The sequence below is a fragment of the Peromyscus maniculatus genome, chromosome 23 (assembly GCF_049852395.1).
Source record: "Peromyscus maniculatus bairdii isolate BWxNUB_F1_BW_parent chromosome 23, HU_Pman_BW_mat_3.1, whole genome shotgun sequence".
In the NCBI taxonomy this organism is placed as follows: domain Eukaryota; kingdom Metazoa; phylum Chordata; class Mammalia; order Rodentia; family Cricetidae; genus Peromyscus; species Peromyscus maniculatus.
In genome coordinates this window covers 15,134,217-15,152,507 of record NC_134874.1, presented here as the reverse complement: position 1 = coordinate 15,152,507, position 18,291 = coordinate 15,134,217, and the positions used below count along the sequence as shown (strand labels likewise).

General features: G+C 53.7%; 1 protein-coding gene across 5 annotated transcripts; it reads right to left on the bottom strand.

The window, feature by feature from the left end:
• Positions 1-9: 9 nt before the first annotated feature.
• Lrrc43 (leucine rich repeat containing 43) lies at positions 10-18,265 on the bottom strand. 5 transcript variants are annotated; one of them, XM_042267787.2, is made up of 12 exons: positions 18,132-18,265; positions 14,965-15,225; positions 13,188-13,298; positions 10,199-10,338; positions 8,618-8,856; positions 7,826-8,040; positions 6,926-7,317; positions 1,940-2,081; positions 1,531-1,737; positions 1,252-1,440; positions 917-950; positions 10-178 (listed from the first exon to the last, which is right to left on the bottom strand). In XM_042267787.2, the coding sequence occupies exons 1-12, from the start codon at positions 18,246-18,248 to the stop codon at positions 51-53; spliced, it is 2,175 nt and encodes a 724-aa protein (XP_042123721.2). In that variant the 5' UTR covers positions 18,249-18,265; the 3' UTR covers positions 10-50. The 5 variants fall into 5 exon arrangements, with proteins under 5 accessions (XP_042123721.2, XP_042123722.2, XP_076416722.1 ...); XM_042267788.2 differs by having other exon boundaries at positions 10,220-10,338; XM_076560607.1 differs by having other exon boundaries at positions 14,965-15,199; positions 18,132-18,264.
• Between the last annotated feature and the right edge of the window lie 26 nt (positions 18,266-18,291).

Genomic DNA, 18,291 nt, shown 5'->3' with positions numbered 1-18,291 from the left:
ACAGACAGCCAAGCTCCGGCCGCAGAGCAGCCTTTCTTTACTCTCCCCAGCTAGTCAACCAGGCTGAGGAATGCTTCCTCCCCCGAGCGGTACTGTTGCAGCTGGATCTGGACCTCCACGGTCAGGGGCTCCGGCTGGTACACGCTTTCGAAGGCTGGAACTGCCGTTTTTGACTTTTCTGAGGAAATAAACGTGCCAGCAGATGAGTCCCAAGGGCGGGCTGTATAGGCTGCAGGTCTCCCCGGTCTTGGACCTGCTCCTCCCTCATCCCGAAACTCTAGCCCTGTTCTCCGACCTAGAGGAACTCAGCTTCTGAAAGAGATCAGGCCTAGAATGTCAGCGGTAATGAAGAATAAGTTTAGGGGCTGGGGATTTAGCTCAGTGGTAGAGCGCTTGCCTAGCAAGCACAAGGCCCTGGGTTCGGTCCTCAGCTTAAAAAACAAACAGAGTAAGTTCAATTGCATCTATCGAGATCATTGAATAAGGCCCAGCTGTGTGAGTTGCAAACGAAATTAGGTGCTTTTTGCCACCAAGCCTGACGACCTGAGCTCCATCTCCAGGACCCATTTGTCCCTCTGATCTCCACGTGCAAGCCACGCCCCCCCCCCCCGCACAAAATAAATACATAAATAATTAAATAAATACATAAATAATTAAAAAGAAAGAAAGACACTGAGGATGTAGCTCAGTTCGTGGAGAGCCAGGAGGACTCGGTCCCCCCTTATTCCGGTCCCTTCGCCTTTCCCGGCACATCAGAGCCTGCGGCTGGCAGCTGCGCACTAGGGGCTCTCGGGACGACCCTGGACTTGCTGGATGGAAGTCATTCTCAGTCCCTTCATTCCTGTGGCTCTACACCCAGGATGGCCCCGAGGCCTCGGTCCTCACCCTGCCCTCGGTGGCTGCTGGTGGGTCTTACCTTTTTTGGGACCTTTCTTTATCTTCTTTGAATCCTGAGAGAAAGAACCACAAAGCCAGGGGCTTGCTGGGACAGAGGCCGACCCTGAGACTGACTCTGGGGGCCACCCACGCCTCCCTGGACCTTGGATTCAGCTCTTGCTGACCTGGGCCACACTTGCGGAGGAGCTATCACCAAAGCAGCGACCATCAAGGTGCCCAGGCAGCCCTGGCATCCAACCGGGCCCCACCCCCACCCCACCCCTCCTGACCTCACCCCATCCCTGCCTGGCCCAGCGAGCTGAGCTGTCCGTACGGACGGAAGAGGGGAGGCCGAGACAAAGGGCCTCTTAGTACCCTGGCATTCGTCAACTTGTCAGACTCCAGGGTGCGGACCACCCCGAAATTACACACGGTGGTCACCGCCGTCTCCCCTGCCAGCAAGGGCTCCAGGTAGACCAGGCCGCTACCCAGCACGCGCAGCACGGGCGGGTCCTGGCGCAGTTCCCGGGGCGGCTCCTTCTTCTTCTTGGGCGCCTTTTTATCCTGTGGGCAGGGCCACCAGCGCAGGTGTGAGCCGGACTGGGCTGCACTGCCCTCCCGGGCCCCGCCCCAGGTGACCTGAGCAGGCCTTACCGCGACCTTGGCCGCCTCCTCTGCCTTCTGTTTTTTCCCTTTCCCCTTGTCGTCCTTCCCTTTCTTGTCGTCCTTCCCTTTCTTGTCGTCCTTCCCTTTCTTGTCGTCCTTCCCTTTCTTGTCGTCCTTCCCTTTCTTGTCCGGCAAGGGACTCTTGGCGGGCAAGGGACTCTCGACCGGGGTTGGCAACACAGGCCAGGAGAGAATCTAGAAGACGAGATCGGGCCTCAGGGGAGCAGGGGAGGCTGGCTCCTGGGGCCCCACCCCACCTTGTCCTTTCTGGAAAGGCTCTGCCAGGCAACTACGGAGGGAGCAGGGGTATGAGACCACCCCGAGAAAAAGGTCACGGGAAGGATGTGGACCCAGAACCCTCCAGCCAATGAGAGGCCAGAGTCCCCGCTCCGCCCACCTTCTCCTCCACGATGGTCACGGTGGTCCCGGCCAGCAGGAAGGCCTTGACCCGCACCAGCTCCTTGAGGGTATGCTTCATCTCATAGTTGCAAGGAATGACGTCGGTCCAGGGCTTTCGGACGGTGCTAAAGAGCACTGTCCTGGGGAGTGAGAGACACGCGGTGTGAAGGTCAGGCTGGGCTGGGCTGGCTACCTGGGGCAAGGCTGCCAAGCGACACCCAAGAAGACAGCAAGCACCTACAAATGGTGGGGGACCAAGACCTGGGCAGGGCAAAGGAACCAAAGGGCCAGGGAGGGACATTGGCAAAGAGGCGATCAAGGACAGAGCAGAAGCGCTCTTCTGGGCATGCTCTGTGTGGGACAGCTGAGGCACTCCAGCTAGAATACAGAAAGGTTTTTGTTTGGTTCTGTTTTTGAAAGAAAGTTTTTGCTCTATAATCCTGGCTGGCCAAGAACTCACTAAATAGCTGGTGCTGGCCTCAAACTTGAAGTAATCCCCCTGCCTCTACTTCCTCAATGCTGGAATTGTTGGTCTGTAACCACTATGGTCAACTCCAAAGTTTAAAAAACAAAACCACCGGGCAGTGGTGGCACACGCCTTACTTGGGAGGCAGACTCGGGAGGCAGAGCCAGGCAGATCTTTGTGAGTTCGAGGCCAGCCTGGTCTACATAGAGAGATCCAGGAAAGGCACCAAAGCTACACAGAGAAACCCTGCCTCGAAAAACCAAAAACCAAACCAAACCAAAAACAAACAAACAAAAATAAACCCAGCAAAGTTGGGGGGGGATCATAAACACAAGTCTGTGTTTAAGGGGCTGTGTTTAGACATGTGACTAAGTAAACAGCAGGAAAAAAATAGACTTTAAAATAAAATGTGAGTACAGGCACATAGTGGGACAGAGGGCTGAGCATGTGGTAGACTGCTTGCCTATATGCACCAAGCCCTGGGTCCATCTCCAGCACTGCACAAAACCAGATGTGGTGGCACATGCCTGTAATCCCAGCATCTGGGAGGAAGGAGGAGGAAGTTGAGGAATTCAAGGCTAGCCTCAGCTACATAGTAAGTTCAAGGCTAGGTTGGGCTACATGAGACCCTGTCTTAAAAAAAAAAAAAAAGACAAAAATATCTGAAGCCAAAAAATGGACAGACTGGACAGGAGAAATGAACAACTCAGCAATGTTGGGACAGACTTCAAAACTGTATTTCCGGACTGGCAAGATGGCCCAGTGAGTAGAGCAGCTTGCCACCATGCCTGACTATCTGAGTTCTGTCTCTGGGACCCACGTGTGCTTCACGGCTTGTCCCGGGCTCCCATAAATAAATCCACCAAGTAACAAACCCTCATTTCAACAACGGGGTAACACAGGAAACTTGAACAACCCTGTAAGCTAAGTGGACCTAGCAGTCGCCTACAGAAGGCCCACATGGCAGTGGCCCACACAGGCTCTTCTCCATGGCACCCTGGACACTGGTTTTCTTCCAGGTCTAGGTTGCTGTGGCTGCTCCCAGATTCCTGGGTTAAAGCAATCCTCCTGCCTCGGCTTCCTGCGTAGCTGAGACAACAGGTATAGGACTCAAAATATTTTTACCATCTTTGCTATTGGCTCCCTTCTCCTCCTCCTCTTCCTCCTTTCCCTCCTCCTCCTCCTCCCTCTTCTTCTTCACTACTGGGGATCAAACCCAGGATCTTGTACATTAGACCAAGTACAACAGCCTGGGCCTCCCCCAGCACGGCTTCATGATCTTCCAGTACACACTTCACTGGTGTGGATTCCTAACATGCTTCCTAGACTCCTGTACAATGAAGCTTGATAGTATTAAATAATAATCTTCATTTCCCCATCCTTTTTTTTTTTTTTTGCCAATCTCTATGAGTTTGACTAAAAATCATAAAAATGGAAACATGCAGTATTTATTAATCATTTGTGATTGGCTTATTTCATTAAGCAGAGTGTCCTCAAGGTTTGCCAATATTGCCAGTGTGGTGACCCATGTCTTTAATCCCAGCACTCCAGAGGCAGAGGCAGGCAGATCTCTGAGTTTGAGCCCAGCCTGGTCTACAGAGCGAGATCCAGGACAGCAGGGGCTACACAGAGAAACCCTGTGTTGAAAAACAAAACAAACAAAAAAACCAACAACAACACCTTCCTTTCATCAAAATTCATATTAAGTGGCTAGAGGGCTGATTTGGCACTTAAGAGCACCTACTGCTCTATCCGAGGACCAGGCTCAGATCCCAGCACCCACGATTGCATGGCTCACACATACTTGTAATTACAGCTCCAAGGGATGTGACTCCTGCTTGTGACTTCTGTGGGTGCCCATACAACACACGTGGTCATGTGTTTATGTGGCAAGCACTACACCTACTGTGGGAGCCCACAGAGGTTTCCTGGTGAGATCTATGCTTGCTTTACCAACCAGTGCTGCATCAGAGGATGATTGGACCACGGGCCTGGGTACCAGGTGTTTGGAAGGGTCTGCACTTGGCTGTGTCTAACAAGGGGGAGGTCTTTTGCCTCATCCCTTGGCATTGTTATAAAAAGCCCTGCTGAATAAAGTTCTGGGCCGGTGGATAAGGATCCAGGCCCTCCTGAGGCTATCCTGTGTTTCTGTCTTTTTCTCTCCTCTATCCTTCTGTCTAAATCTCTTATCCCTCTCTCCTTAAGAGCACCCTGGGGTAAAAAGGCGGGGTCTGGTCCCCCACAACCCACTGAGCCATCTCCCAACCTAAGCACTTGGGCTTTGAAAGGTTCCCACCACTCTCTAACTGGTCAGAGTTCACTGGGTCTGGACAGTCTGCATAGTGTGGAATTGTAGATGTCAGGTAATGGGTGCCCATGTGACCAGATTCCAGTGAAAACAGAATCACCTGGCTTAGGCAAGCTTCTCCATGAGACATAATTTCTCAAGAACTGTCACAGCTTGTCGACCTACTGTGTGACCCCAGCATGACTCTACTAAGACTGGACTCTTAGAAGCTTAAAGCCTGGGCCTGATTTCCTCTGGACATTCCCCACATGCCTCTTCATTCATTCATTCATTCACTCATTCAGAGACACTCATTATATAGCCCAAGCAGACCTCAAGCTCACGATCCTCCTGCCTCAGCTTCCTAAACTAGGATTACAAGCATGTATCACCATACTCACCCTCTTTTTCTCTCTCTGTTTTTGAGACAGAGTTTCTTTCTCTGTGTAGCCTTGCCTGTCTTGGAACTCACTCTGTAGACCAGGCTGGCCTCGAACTCACAGAGATCCGCCTGCCTCTGACTTCCAAATGCTGGGATTAAGGGTGTCGGCCAACACACCCAGCCGCTTACCCTCTCTTACTAATATTCCCCCCCAAGTAAAAAAGCAATGATAAAAATTCCTCAGCTTGAGCCCTGCCGAGCAGCATAGACTACAGGAGATCCCGGTTCAATTTCCAGCGTCGAAACTAAATGACTCAGCGGGGACACCCCTCTTGACACAGTCAGCTGAGTCCATCCCTGCTTCTTTCAGGGCAGTGGAATCAGGACATCTCCATCAACACTGGGAGCGGAGGCCCCAGGATCCAGGCAACCCCGACTCCCGGGATCTCTGCAAGCTTAGATCCGGTACTCAGCCGAGGCTTAAACTCGGTGCAGCTGGGTCCTAGGGATGCTCTGCAGACACCGAGACTCCCTCCCAGCAGGAACAAGCCCAACAGCTCTTACAGCCCATTTTAGAAGCTAACCTCTCACTCCCCAGGAGTGCAGAGTGGCAAAGCCCATGAAAGGTCAAAGCCTGTGAATCAGAGCTCGGCCACATTGTGTTTAAATAGCCACATTGTTTCCTGCATTCTTATGAAAGCCAGCAGGAAAATCATCACTCGATACATACCAAGATGTGTTTGTGTGCGTGCGTGCCTGGGTGCGTGCGTGCTCACACATAAAAATTGGGTGTACTAGGCAACAAAAACCTGCTTGGTAGGACTGGTGGTACCTGGAATTTGAGCTACTCAGGGGCCGAGCCAGGAGGATCACAGGTTTGAGGCCGGCCTAGGAAACTTAGTGAGTCTTTGTATCCAAGCACAAAGTGAAGCAAGCCTAGGGATGGGGGTCCTGCCATAGAGTGCTTGTCCAGTGGCAGGAGGGCCATTGCTTCAGCCTCTCGGACTGCGACCAAAACAAAGAACGTAGTGCCTGGAACCGAGGGCCCTTGCTACATTTTCTATGAACACATCCCAGATGGATTGAGAAGCTAACGGGGTTGGGGAGACGGCTCAGAGCTTAGGGGCACCAGCTGCTGCTCTTGCAGAAGACCCAGGTTCGGTTCCCAGCACCCACATGGCAGTTCACAACCAGCGGTAACTCCAGTTCCAGAGGATGCTGGATCCTTCTGGACTCCTCAGGCATTAGACACATATGCAGTACACTTACGTACATGCAGGCAAAATACTCATACACAGAAAGTAATCACATTTGGTGTTTTTGTTTGTTTGTTTTGTTCTTAAAAGAAAAACTATAAGAATCCAATTCCAGCCGGGAGGTGGTGGTGCACGCCTTTAGTCCCAGCACTCGGGAGGCAGAGCCAGTTGGATCTCTGTGAGTTCGAGGCCGGCCTGGGCTACAGAGTGAGATCCAGGACAGGTACCAAAACTACACAGAGAAACCCTGTCTCAAAACAAAACAAAACAAAACAAAAAAAATAGCTGAGATGGAAGCTATCCTCTGTCCTCTCCATTGACAGGAGAGTCGATCTTTCAAAGAATTTTACCCCCCACGCCCAGGCATCTGGAGCTCCGTTGTACTGAGCGGGAGGTTGGGGCTCCAGAAAAGAAGAGTCTGTGGCTAAGCCCAAATCTACCTCTAGCTCACAGCCTACGGGCGGGCTAATGAGAAGGCCCAGCCTCGGTAGCTTGTGGCTCAGCTGTCGGACAGCTCAGGAGACGCTGCAAGAGCAGCCCTGGCTGGCGGCCACCACGGATGCCCCACCTGCCCAGCCGCCTTCTACCCTTACCCTGGGGACGGACAGAGCCGCGCATCTATGCGTGGCCGCAGCTTTGACAGTTCTTCAGAAGAGTCAATGGACTGCGGCAGCGGGGCAGAGCGGATGGAAATGGTCGTCTCCGACTCCTCCATATCCGTTATCCCAGACTCTCCCGAGTCCTCGGCCATCAGATTCATCTCAGCTATAAACTCAGACATCTCCTGGGACATGTCCTTGGGAGACTCTTGGCGAGTCTTCTGACGGCCCCCCGGGCGGGGCTGGCGGGCCTGGCCCTGGCGGGCTGGGGCTGGGCGCTGGGGCCCCGCGGGGCGGCCCGCCAACAGAACCTCAGGTTGGTCCTCCTGCTGGCCCTCCTCGTGACCCTCCTCATCTAACTGCACGGTGCTGGAGGAGGGCTCGATCTGTTAGCAGAGACAAACATGCCGCAGTGAGTGTGGACACGGGCGAACGTCTGGGTACCTTATGGATCTGTGGTGCTGGAGATGGAGCACATCTGGCCATATCCCAGCCCTACACCAGCTTAAAGCATGATCCGACACACCAGCTTAGGAGGCAGAGACAAAGGCCATCTGGACAGAGCAGACAGGCCTCTCCACCCACGTGGTGTCCTTGGGTTTGCCTGAGATGCAGAGGTCGGGAGGGAGACTTTGTAGAGTGGGCCTGAGGGGAAAAGTCTGCTCTGCTTCCTGAGGTGTCACAGGGGCAGGAGGTGAGCGTGGCTGAGACTCACTCTGCCTGGGGAAGGGGCGAGCAGGCGGAAACCAGGTCCCTGAATGGAGGAGAAGCATGATGCTGTGTTGGAGATTTTTTTTGGGGGGGGGGGGCGCTAAAAAGCTGTTCCGTGTGCACACAAAAGCATGCAGGCCTGTGTGAAGCCCACGCCGCCCCCCCAGATTGGCAGGGCCATACCTCAGCCAGAACACTGTCAGGCTGCATCTCGGCCATGGCGCTGGCGAAGGCGTTCCTTTCGCCTTCTTCGTCCTCCACGAAATCATAGGTCACATAATAGCTGTAGCTGATGAAGGGGCCATCAGGTCCCGGCTCCGGGTCCAAGATAGAGGTGTCCATCACCCCCCTGACATTTCCAATGGTCACCACAAACTGTGCCTCTCGTGCCAACATGTCTGCGGGGAGTAATGAACGGCAGGCTTGAGGGACCGGGGCTGGGGTAGGGAAAAGCAAAGACATAGGGTCTGGTGACCTCCCCCCACCCCCCACCCCCCCATCCCCCACCCCCCACCCCCCCGCAGCTAGAGCCCCGACTCTGCCAAGTTCGGTGGGAGTGAGCCGTTAGATGCTCTGAAGCCTTGTTTTCCCATTTGCCCAATGCGGGTGCTGAGAGGTTCGTGGCAGAGACAGTTCTGAGAGAGAGACACAGAGAGAGGTGGGAAACCTCTGCTACTTCAGCTGGTGTCTGTGACTGCGGCCACCACCGCCCCCCGAGTCACCCCGCTTGGACTGTCAAGGGCTCTGGTGCACCTTGTACCAGGAGCCACAAGGGGGTGATGTCAAGCCACCACAGAAACAAGATCTACCCGGAACAGAAGCCGCCCCAAGGCCCAACAACCACAGGGGTCCTACCTACATTGAGAAAGCCCAACCAGGGTAGCTTAGTGTACCCGAGCCGGGTTCAAGGGCAAGCAGAGAGCTGCTGGCGAGCTTCTGGGTGAAACAGAGGCCGGGCACGTGCGAGGCACCTACCACCGTGGATGCTGAGTCCCCGAAACTGGTGCTTCTCGCTGGGGGACACGGTGACGTCATCCAGCACACAGAGGCGCGTCAGGCTGTCCACGGTGAAGCCACGGTAGTATGGCACCAGGGCCAGCGGGTTCCCCTGCAGCACTAGCAGCCTCAGGTGCTGCAGGGTGCGGAGCCCCCCTATCATGCTCTGAAGGTCGGTCAAGTCGTTGAAGCCCAGGTCCAGGGAGACGAGTTTGGGCCTGGAAGGTTGGCCACGCTACTGGTTAGGAAGTTCGGTGAGCCGGGGGTACGGCACTCTGGGCCACACGCCTTGTTCTGTCCCTGGACCCGGATCAGCTCTGAGCCTGTGTCTCCTTTCTCTTCCAGCCACACAGCCTGAGTTCCTGGACTCTCCCAGCGACCCCCACCTCCCTTCCACCTGCACCTCCCTCTCTGTTAACTAGCAGCCTAGTGCCGTGCTTCTAGAAGGTTCTTCACAAATCCCCACTGATGGACACGCTGGAAGCCGCTGGAGGAGGGTGGGGAGGAGGGTGGGGAGGAGGGTGGGGAGGAGGGTGGGGAGGAGGGTGGGGAGGAGGGTGGGGAGGAGGGGGATCAGGAAGAAGGGTGCATTGGGCTCTGGCATCCAGAGATAACGGAGCTGGAAATCTCTCTTCAAAGCCCTAACGGCCATGGCCACAGGGAGCTGGCCAACTCATGTTCTAGGGGACATGGGAGAAGAAGAAAGAATATTCTAGTGTGACCACATGAGACAGGCGGGCAACGATGAAGCCCAGGCCTCCGGTGGAGACCAAGACGCAGGAACAGGCAGAGCTCTGTCGGATGCCCCAAGCCACAGGGCAAGCCGGACTCCGAGACCAGAGGCCGAAGAAGCACCAGGGAATACTGTCCCGGCAACTGTCATGGTCACGCCAGCGCCTTTCCCACAGGCTGAACCCAGTCTCTGCACTCTCTCTGCTCTGTCCCCCCTCTCCCCACGGCCTGATCTGCTGTGACAGTCGCTGGCCGGTCCCTGGAAAATGGCAAGAGGAACACTGCAAGGGATTGTCGCAGACCCTGAGCAATGTCACCCTTCCTCAAGAGAACTGGCGAGAAGTGGAGTCCCAGGAAAGAGTCTCCCTTTTAACTAACAGGGAATGGTGGGGTTCGTGCAAGCTTCTTGTGAAGTCCAGAGCTGGCATGAAGCCCAAGGTTATGGTATACATTTTGAATCAAAAAGCCAGATACTTGCTCTCAGTCAACGGCATGAACCTAAATTGGCTCTCCCAGGAAGATCAAGTACGGGAGATAAGAGAGGGTGTGTGTGTGTGTGTGTGTGTGTGTGTGTGTGTGTGTGTGTGGCGGGGGTCCTGTCTGTCTTGTTTGCTGAAGGCAGAGGACAACAGAGGAAGGAATCCCAGTGAGCCTAGAGACTATGCAGATTGGCTGAGAACAGCAGAGGAAGCCTGAGCCTGAGGGCACCAGAGAGGGCCTTCACTTCTCACGACACCTTCGGTCTCCACCCACACCCGGCTCTTAAGGCCTCTCCCGCCCCCGCCCGCCCCCGCCCCGCCCCCCGTTTCTCCCAGCCCCCCGAGTTACCAGTTGTTGGAGGTGACATACAGACTCTGCAATGGACCCAGCAGCTTGTTGTGGCCGAGCCCCAGGTGCTGCAGGTTCGGGGGTGCGGGTGAGCACAGACACTCCATGCTGCTGATCAGGTTGCCGTACAGCTCCAGCACCTGAGAAGGAGTCATCAACCGTGACTGGAGGGGTTGGTCTCACTCACCACAGGCGCCCCCTGCTCCTGCCCTGGGAAAGGCAGAAGGGAGTTTGGGTTGACAACTTGCTTAAAAAAAAAAAAATACAGTAAGAGGCTGGGGTGTAGCTGGACTGGACGAGACCTTACCTAGCATGCGCAGGACCCAAGGGCCATGCCATCTCTATTACTGAATAACCTAGTGGGTGGTATCTTCCTGTAATCCCAGTATTTGACAGGTAGAAGGATAAAGAGTTCAAGGTTACCAGACAGTGGTGGTGGTGGAGGCAGCGGAGGCGCACGCCTTAATCCCAGCCCTTGGGAGACAGAGACAGGCAGATCTCTGTGAGTTCGAGGCCAGCCTGGTCTCCAGAGTGAGTTTGAGGACAACCAGGGCTACACAGAGAGACCCTGTCTTGGAAAAAACAAACAAACAAACCAACCACAAAACAAAACAACAAAAAGAGTTCAGCATCATCCTCGACTACATAGTGAGTTTGAGTCCGGGCTAGAATACATGAGACCCTGTCTCGAAAAAAAAAACCAAAGGGGTGGGGGTGTGAGAATTAGCACAAGCCCTTGCTTCACAAGCCCGTTGACCTGAGTGTGACGCCCAAATCCCAGAGTGGAAGGAGAGACACAATTATAAAACTGTCCTCTGACTGCCACACGTGAACCACGGCACACGTGACCCCCCCCAACAAAACAATAACATTTAAAACAAAAAAAATTTACTGTAGGAAGAGTGGGTGAGGGGGCATGGACCTACAACCCCAGTACCCAGGATTCTGACACAGAAGCTTCTCGAATTCCTGCCTCCCTTGGGCTACACAGAAATTCCAAGTCAGCCTAGCCTACACGGCAGCACCTTGTCTCAGGAGAGAAATCAAATGGGGGGTGGGTGGGGTAGGAAGACCATGCTGCCCGAGCAGGGGAAGGTTCTGTGCAGTTTGGAAGGGGAGACGGAAGGGAGTGCTTGGGGTCAGATGCACATAGCCTAGAATTCTCTTTTTTTTTTCTCCCAGTTTTTCGAGACAGGGTTTCTCTGTGTAGCTTTGGAGCCTGTCCTGGATCTCCTTCTGTAGACCAGGCTGGCCTCGAACTCACAGAGATCCGCCTGCCTCTGCCTCCCGAGTGCTGGGACTAAAGGTGTGTACCACCTCCCTAAAACCTTCTTAACCCATGGGAATACACAGGGATGGGGTGGGCCACAGAATAAGCCCTGATTTAGCAACATCCTTTTCTTCACTACACACTTGACTAAGGCCCATCTGGTACTGTCTTGAGGACGGGCCAGGACAAGGCACCGAGTCTCCCACTCTCTGCATTGACCGTCAGTGGGGCCTTTTTGATACGCTTAGCATGAGAAAGTCTGGTCTTAGCTGAGGTGCAAGCGTATGTGCGCGTGTGCGTGTGCGTGTGCGTGTGTGTGTGTGTGTGTGTGTGTGTGTGTGTGTGTGTGTGTGTGTATGTAGAGGCCAGGAGACAGCCTCAGCTTCCTCAGAAGTCACTTTCTTTGTTTGTGTGTGTGTGTGTGTGTGTGTGTGTCTGTGTGTGTGTCTGTGTGTAGAGGAGACAGCTTCAGCTTCCTCAGAAGTCACTTCCTTTGTTTTTTGAAACAGCCTCCCATTGACCTGGAACTTACTACACAGACAGGCTGGCTGGCCAGACAGTGATCCCCCTGTCTCTGCCTCCCCAACACTGAGATTTAAAGCACACCCCACATTTTTCACATGGGTTCTGGAGAGCCAGCTCAAGTCTCCGTGCTTGTAAGGAAATCCCTTTACCCAGAGCGAGCTCCCGAGCCCTCACCTATTGTTTTAACACGGTGAAGTTCAGAACCCGCAAATTTGCCGTTTCAAGCACACAGTGCACAGGCTTTAATGACACCCACAATGCCAGCTCCCGCCATCCCCTCAAACAGTCGTCTGAAGGAAACAAAACAAACAAAACCCCCTCTAAGCAGTAAGTTCTCCGGGTTCTTCCAGGCCCCGTGACCTCTCCTGGCCTGTTTCTGTGGACTTTCTCCTTCTACATATTGCATTCAGTGCAATTATACATAAGATCCCTCTCTCGGGCTGGAGAGACGGCTCAGTGGTTAAGAGCACTGGCTGCTCTTCCAGAGGACCCGGGTTCAACTCCCAGGACCCACACATGGCAGCTCACAACTGTCCATAACTCCTGTTCCAGGGGACCCGACATCCTACACAGACATACATGCAGGCAAAACACCAACGTACATAAAATACAAATAAATTATTTAAAAAAAAAATCTCTTTGAAATCTGGTTTCTTTCATCCAGTGTGATGTTTTCTTCCTTTTTTAAACAAGTGGACAATATTCCATTGCATGGAGAGACCACATTTTATTTATCTCTTCATGTGGCCACAGGTCTCAGGTCACTGTTGGGAATAGCAGGACTAGAAAGCAAGGCCTTCCCTGGGTCCTTCCTTCCTTCCTGTTCTTGTGGGCATGCGCCCTGGATGGGAGGGAACTGCCGAGTCCAATAGGATTAGGTAACTTTTTAAGAAACATGACCTGTTGTTTGTTTGTTTGTTTGTTTTTCAAGACAGGGTTTCTCTGTGTAGCTCTGGCTGTCCTAGAACTCACTCTGTAGACCAGGCTGGCCTCGAACTCAGTGAGATCCACTTGCCTCTGACTCCCGAGTGCTGGGATTAAAGGGGTGCACCGCCATTGCCCGGCCAAGACCTATGTTTTAGAAACCTGGGGGTGGTTCTTAGCACACAGCCACCCTGGCCAGGGCTATGCAGGGCAGGTTAAGAGAGGGCCCTCCTGAGCTGCCTGCCCTAAGCCCCCATACAGAACCTGTACCTTCAATGTTGGGGGCAGATTATTGGCATCGATTTCCTCAATTTCATTGGCACTCAGAATCAACTCCTCCAGCTTGAGAAATTTCAAGAGGTCTTTATCCACCAGATTCACCTAGAAGGAGAGGAAGGGAAACTGAGGACTCGGGCGAGCCAGGCGGCACTGGATGTTCACAGGAGGAAGGGAACAGCAGTGTCAGCTACTGTCCTGCTGCGGTGACAAAACCCCATGACAAAGCAAGTCAAGGAGGCGTTTATGTTGGAGGAGTTGATGGCTCCAGATGGCGAGGTGTCCATAACGAGGGGAAGGAAGGCCTGGCAGCAGGAAGCTGAGCGATCACACACTCCAACCACACGCGGGAAGCAGAGAGAACAAGAAAGTGGGGTGAAACTACAGGCCCTCAGGGATGGACGTCCTCCAGCAAGGCTGCCCCTCCCATAGGTTCCACTCCCTCCCCAAAAGAACTGGGGAACAAGGGTTCAGACCCCCAAGTCTGTGGGGGACACCTCTCAGTCGGAGTACCGCATCCGGTCATCCTTTCCCACGTAAGCCCCAGGTCCACCCACTTCCCACCCTTTCCTCTCCTACCTCACCGCCCACAGGAGACGGTTTTGAGGGTTAAAGGGACCTCTTCCAGCCCAGCTCTGACTCTAAAAGCTCTCCAGGCCAGTATCCTGTGTCCTTCCTATGTTGGGTCACGGGACTCTTGTGAAAACAAGAATCCTTCTTCTGTCTACACAGCACATAAGCCCAAGGATCTACGGCTGTAAGGGGGACCACCCCTCAGGGCAATTCCATCTTGCTGCCTTTTAGCTGTTCTTGAGGCCAAGCAAACAGTGTCTCCTGTGACCAGCGGAGGTCTGGGAGCACACAAAAACACTCATTGGCATGGTCTGGTTTTGTCTGCACCCTGTAGTCCGAGCCTGTACTCAGCTTGCCTAGGTCCCTCTGTGAACTCAGAGGCAAACCAAAGAGGATTTTGGTAAATGGGAGAGAGGAAGGATGTAGGGAGATCTGGGCAGGGAGGCGAGTGTTTGCACTCATCCTTTCCACAAGCAACTCAATAAACACATTAGACTCACCAACATGAATTCCAGTGAGTCCTTCTTCAGGCTGTTGGCACTTCCTGTTAAATTTTATATCTTCCCAAGAATATCATGTAACAGTTGCCCTGCCTGGTCTTCCAGAATGGCTGTGGGTCAGGTGGAACAGGGCCCACCAGCTGCCTCCTCACCCTACCCATGAATCCCAATTTCCTGTGGCCTCAGGACACCAGAAGCCCTTCCAGGCTGAGCTTCCCTTTCGTACAGGGACCCAGTCTCCTAGGTTGCCCAGGATTGGGGGGGGGTTTCCCCAGGACTCAGAAAGTCCCAGACAAAATGGTATGAGTGGGTCACAGGAGAAGGAAGGACTCAGGGAGGCTAGGTGTCCTTCCCATTTTTAGGTCTTATTAATATGACAGCTTGTCAAAAGCAGACCTGCTGGATGTTAGCCAGCCCTCTCCAGGACCTCTCTTCACGCTCTAAAAAGAAACATGGTGGTCCCCTGAAAGGTCTTTACTAGGAGGATCCAATGTAGAGTGTGCAAGGAATTAGCCAAAGAGGATCCAGGACTGAGTTCCTCCGGGCTTAGAAACAGACGGTTACAGGGAGAGAGTTGAACAAGCAAGGTCACCAAGGCCCTCCTGTTGCCCACGGAGCGTTCTAATGGACAGGGTCCCCCAGGACCAGCTCCCGAGGCTGCCCTCTCCCGCCCGCCCAGAGCTCAGCTCAGCACTTACCCCCTTGTCCACCACCCGCAGGGACCGGAAATAGGAATAGAAGAAAGCGTCTTTGATCATCAGTGGATGCTGGATGGCCAGTTCTCTCAGGAAACGGTCCTCAGCACTGGAGTCCTTCATCAAAACCCAGGGAGAGTGGGTGCTGCGGACCAAGCCCAGCAGGGTCTCCACAGTCTCCTCCTGGGCGCTCACTGTCTCCTCCTCCTTGGGGACCAACTCCCTCCAGGTTCGCCATCTTTGAGGAAGAAAGCGTGACTTATTCTGCAGAGATAGAGATAGAAGCCTTTTCACATTGCTTTATTGGGTCGTGCCTGGGTGTGTGTTCATGTGTCCACCACTTCAAGTGCGCGTGAAGCTCTGTATTAGTCAGGGTTCTCTAGAGGAACAAAGTGTATAGAGTATGAAACCACACATGCACACAGGATTAAAGGGGATTTATTAGCTAGTCCAACAATGGCTGTCTACCGCGGAAGGTCCAAGAATCCAGTAATGGTTCAGCCTACAAGGCTGGATGTCTCAGCTCATCTTCAGTGTACACCAGAATCCTGAAGAAGTCGGCGCTAATTAATGCCAGTGAAGGAGTGGACTCGCCACAGAGAGCAAGAGCAAGCAGGCAAAGAGAGCCAGCTTCCCTCTTCCATGTCCTTTATACAGGCGGCCAGCGGAAGGTGTGGCCCACATTAAAAGTGGGTCTTCCCGCCTCAAAAGACCCAGATGAAAAGTGGGTCTTCCCACCTCAAAAGATCCAGATGAAAAGTGGGTGGGTCTTCCCACCTCAAAAGATCCAGATGAAAAGTGGGTCTTCCCACTTCAAAAGATCCAGATGAAAAGTGGGTCTTTTTGCCAGGCAGTGGTGACACACGCCTTTCAACCCAGCACTCAGGAGGCAGACTCAGGCAGATCTCTGTGAGTTCCAGGCCAGTCTGGTCTACAGAGCGAGTTCTAGGACAGCCAGAGCTATACAGAGAAACCCTGCCTCAAAAAACTGAAAAACAAAACAAAACAAAAAAAGTGGTCTTCTCACTTCAGATGATTTATTTAAGGGAAAAAAAAATCCCTCACGGATGTACCCAGCTACTTGGATTTTAGTTAATTCTGGATGCAATCAATAATAGCCTTCCCGGGCTCAGAGAAAGATCTCCGGGAATTGCTTGTCTCTTATCACTTGGTTCCCAGGGATCAAATGTGGCTCATCATGGTTGACATGAAGAACTTTATACACTGAACTGTCACATTGGTCCTGCCTGTCCAAGACAGGGTCTTAAGTAGATCAGGCTGGCTTTGAACTCACTGCATAGCTGACAGACGGTTACCTCAAACCCTTCGATCCTCCTGCTTCTACCTCCCAAGTTGAGGGACTATAAGCATGCACCCCCCCACATGAGGTGTGATGAGATGTGGGAGCTCAAACCCAGGGCTTTATGAATGCTAGAAAAGACTACCGACCAAGCTACATGCCTGGCACATGATAATTATTTGTGGGGGCAGAGTCTTGCAGTGTAGCCCAGGTTGGCCTTGAACTCTCAATTCTCCTGCCTCGGCCTCCCAAGTACTGAAATGACTGATGTGCACCACCACACCTAACAAGACACAGAATAGTTCAAAGATCAAGTTCCTGTTTTCACATGTGGAGTTGGGAACTTTGAACGTGCAAAACAGAATAGATTTGGGGCCCCGAGAAGTGGCTCAGTCAGTAGTTAAGAGCGCTTGCTGCTCTTCCAGAAGACCCAAGTTCAGTTCCCGGCACCCACGTTAGGCAGCTCAAAAGCGCCGAAAATTCCAGCTTCGGGAGATCCAATGCACTCTTCCAGGCTGGGAGAATCCGCCCTGACAGGCACATACCCACACAGAGACATCCGATTAAGAATAATGCAGTGAATCAATGTAATAAAAGGAGATTCCGTGTTCAACACGGCACTTCATGCAAGTGTGTACAGGAGGCTGGGTGGGTGATCTGGGAAACTGAAGATTCACGAGGGAAGGCTTTCCGAAGAGGCGGCAAGGTGAAAGGTGAAACTTGAGCTCCTGGGAGAAAAAGATGAGTCTGCTCCTCAGAATCCACTCCCTCCAGGCGACAGTTGAAATCCGGCTCTTCAGATTTTATGGGCGTGTTTTCTTTGGTGCTGGGGGTGGGACTAAAGTCCTCATTCTGGACAAACACTTGCCAAAAACCCTCTGCCACTTAGCCTCATCTCTCCCCAGATGTTCCAAAGCCTAGGGGAGGCATTCAGCCTGCATCTGTTGACCAAACAAATGGAGTGTGTCCCTGATGGGTGTCTGTTTGCCTCTACAGAGGGAAGGCCAGCATGGCGGCGGGCGGGGCGGGGCGGGGGTCCAGCTGACAGCCAAGACCTCATCTGGCTGATTCCGACCTCTTAAGACACATCTGACGGACCTCTAAATCTAACCGTGCTTCTCATCGCCACCCTGTGCAACCCAGCTGATGACATCGGTCGCGGTCCCTCTGCATACTGAACAAGATGAATGCACAAGCCAAGGCAATAGAGAAAGGACCTTCCCGCCCGCCCGGTCGGACCAGATTTTTTTCCTCCAGTTGTGCTTGCTGACTGCCCTCGACTGGATTTCCCTCAGTCTCTCCTCAGCCTGGAAGCGGGGGCAGAGGTCATGGAGCACCTAGGCTTTCCAGCTACAGGAGTCCTCAGAAAGGGGAAAGCCAGCCCTGTAGACCCAGAGCACAGGGATCATCCCCTCCACATCTTCTCATGAGGGGCTGCGGAGCAAACTGTTCAAGACCAAAGCTCTTCCTTCACTCAGCGATCGCTTCCCTCTGGCACCTGGAGGCTGGCCAGCTGGGTGCTCTGGGCTAGCGTGAGGCCAAAGGGCAGCTTGATGTGCTGGGTCCTTCCGTTCCAGGTCGGTGCCCCCATAGCAAGGGGAACACTTGGCCCCTGAACCCCGTCAGTGTTCCAGTCCCCACGGTTCACCCCAACTCCCAAAGCAGCCAATGCCCAAACGACCACATCCAAACCTCTCCTCGGGCCTCAAGCGCTCGCGCATCTGAGCCTCTCCTGACCCCGAGGGCAGCCCAGGTCCCAGCTAGGTACCACCTACTCCCGTCTACTCCCTGTGGCTACTCTGGCTCCGTCCCAGGTCCACCTCTGCGGGACCCTTGCCTCCCTCCCCACCCCCGCGTGGGGAGCACCCACCCAGCTCCCGGTGCCACACGGGAATTCACGCAGACACAGCTTCCGAAGGTGCTCGTGCACAGCGGTGCTCAAGGTCCCGGTCTTTCTGTCGCTCGCGCTGGAGTCTCTGGTCGCCATGCTGTCTGAGGCAGGCTCGTCGCTAGGCAACCGCCAGACGCGT

What these genes read in the sequence shown, in the direction of transcription:
- Lrrc43 (XM_042267787.2), bottom strand. Translation starts at nt 18,248, where the DNA reads ATGGCGACCAGAGACTCCAGCGCGAGCGACAGAAAGACCGGGACCTTG. An exon ending in CGGCTCTGTCCGTCCCCAGG is followed by an intron (nt 2,082 to 6,925) that starts GTAAGGGTAGAA and finishes CTCACTCCCCAG; the next exon opens with GACAGTGCTCTTTAGCACCG. An exon ending in AAAGAAAGGTCCCAAAAAAG is followed by an intron (nt 179 to 916) that starts GTAAGACCCACC and finishes TTATTTCCTCAG; the next exon opens with AAAAGTCAAAAACGGCAGTT.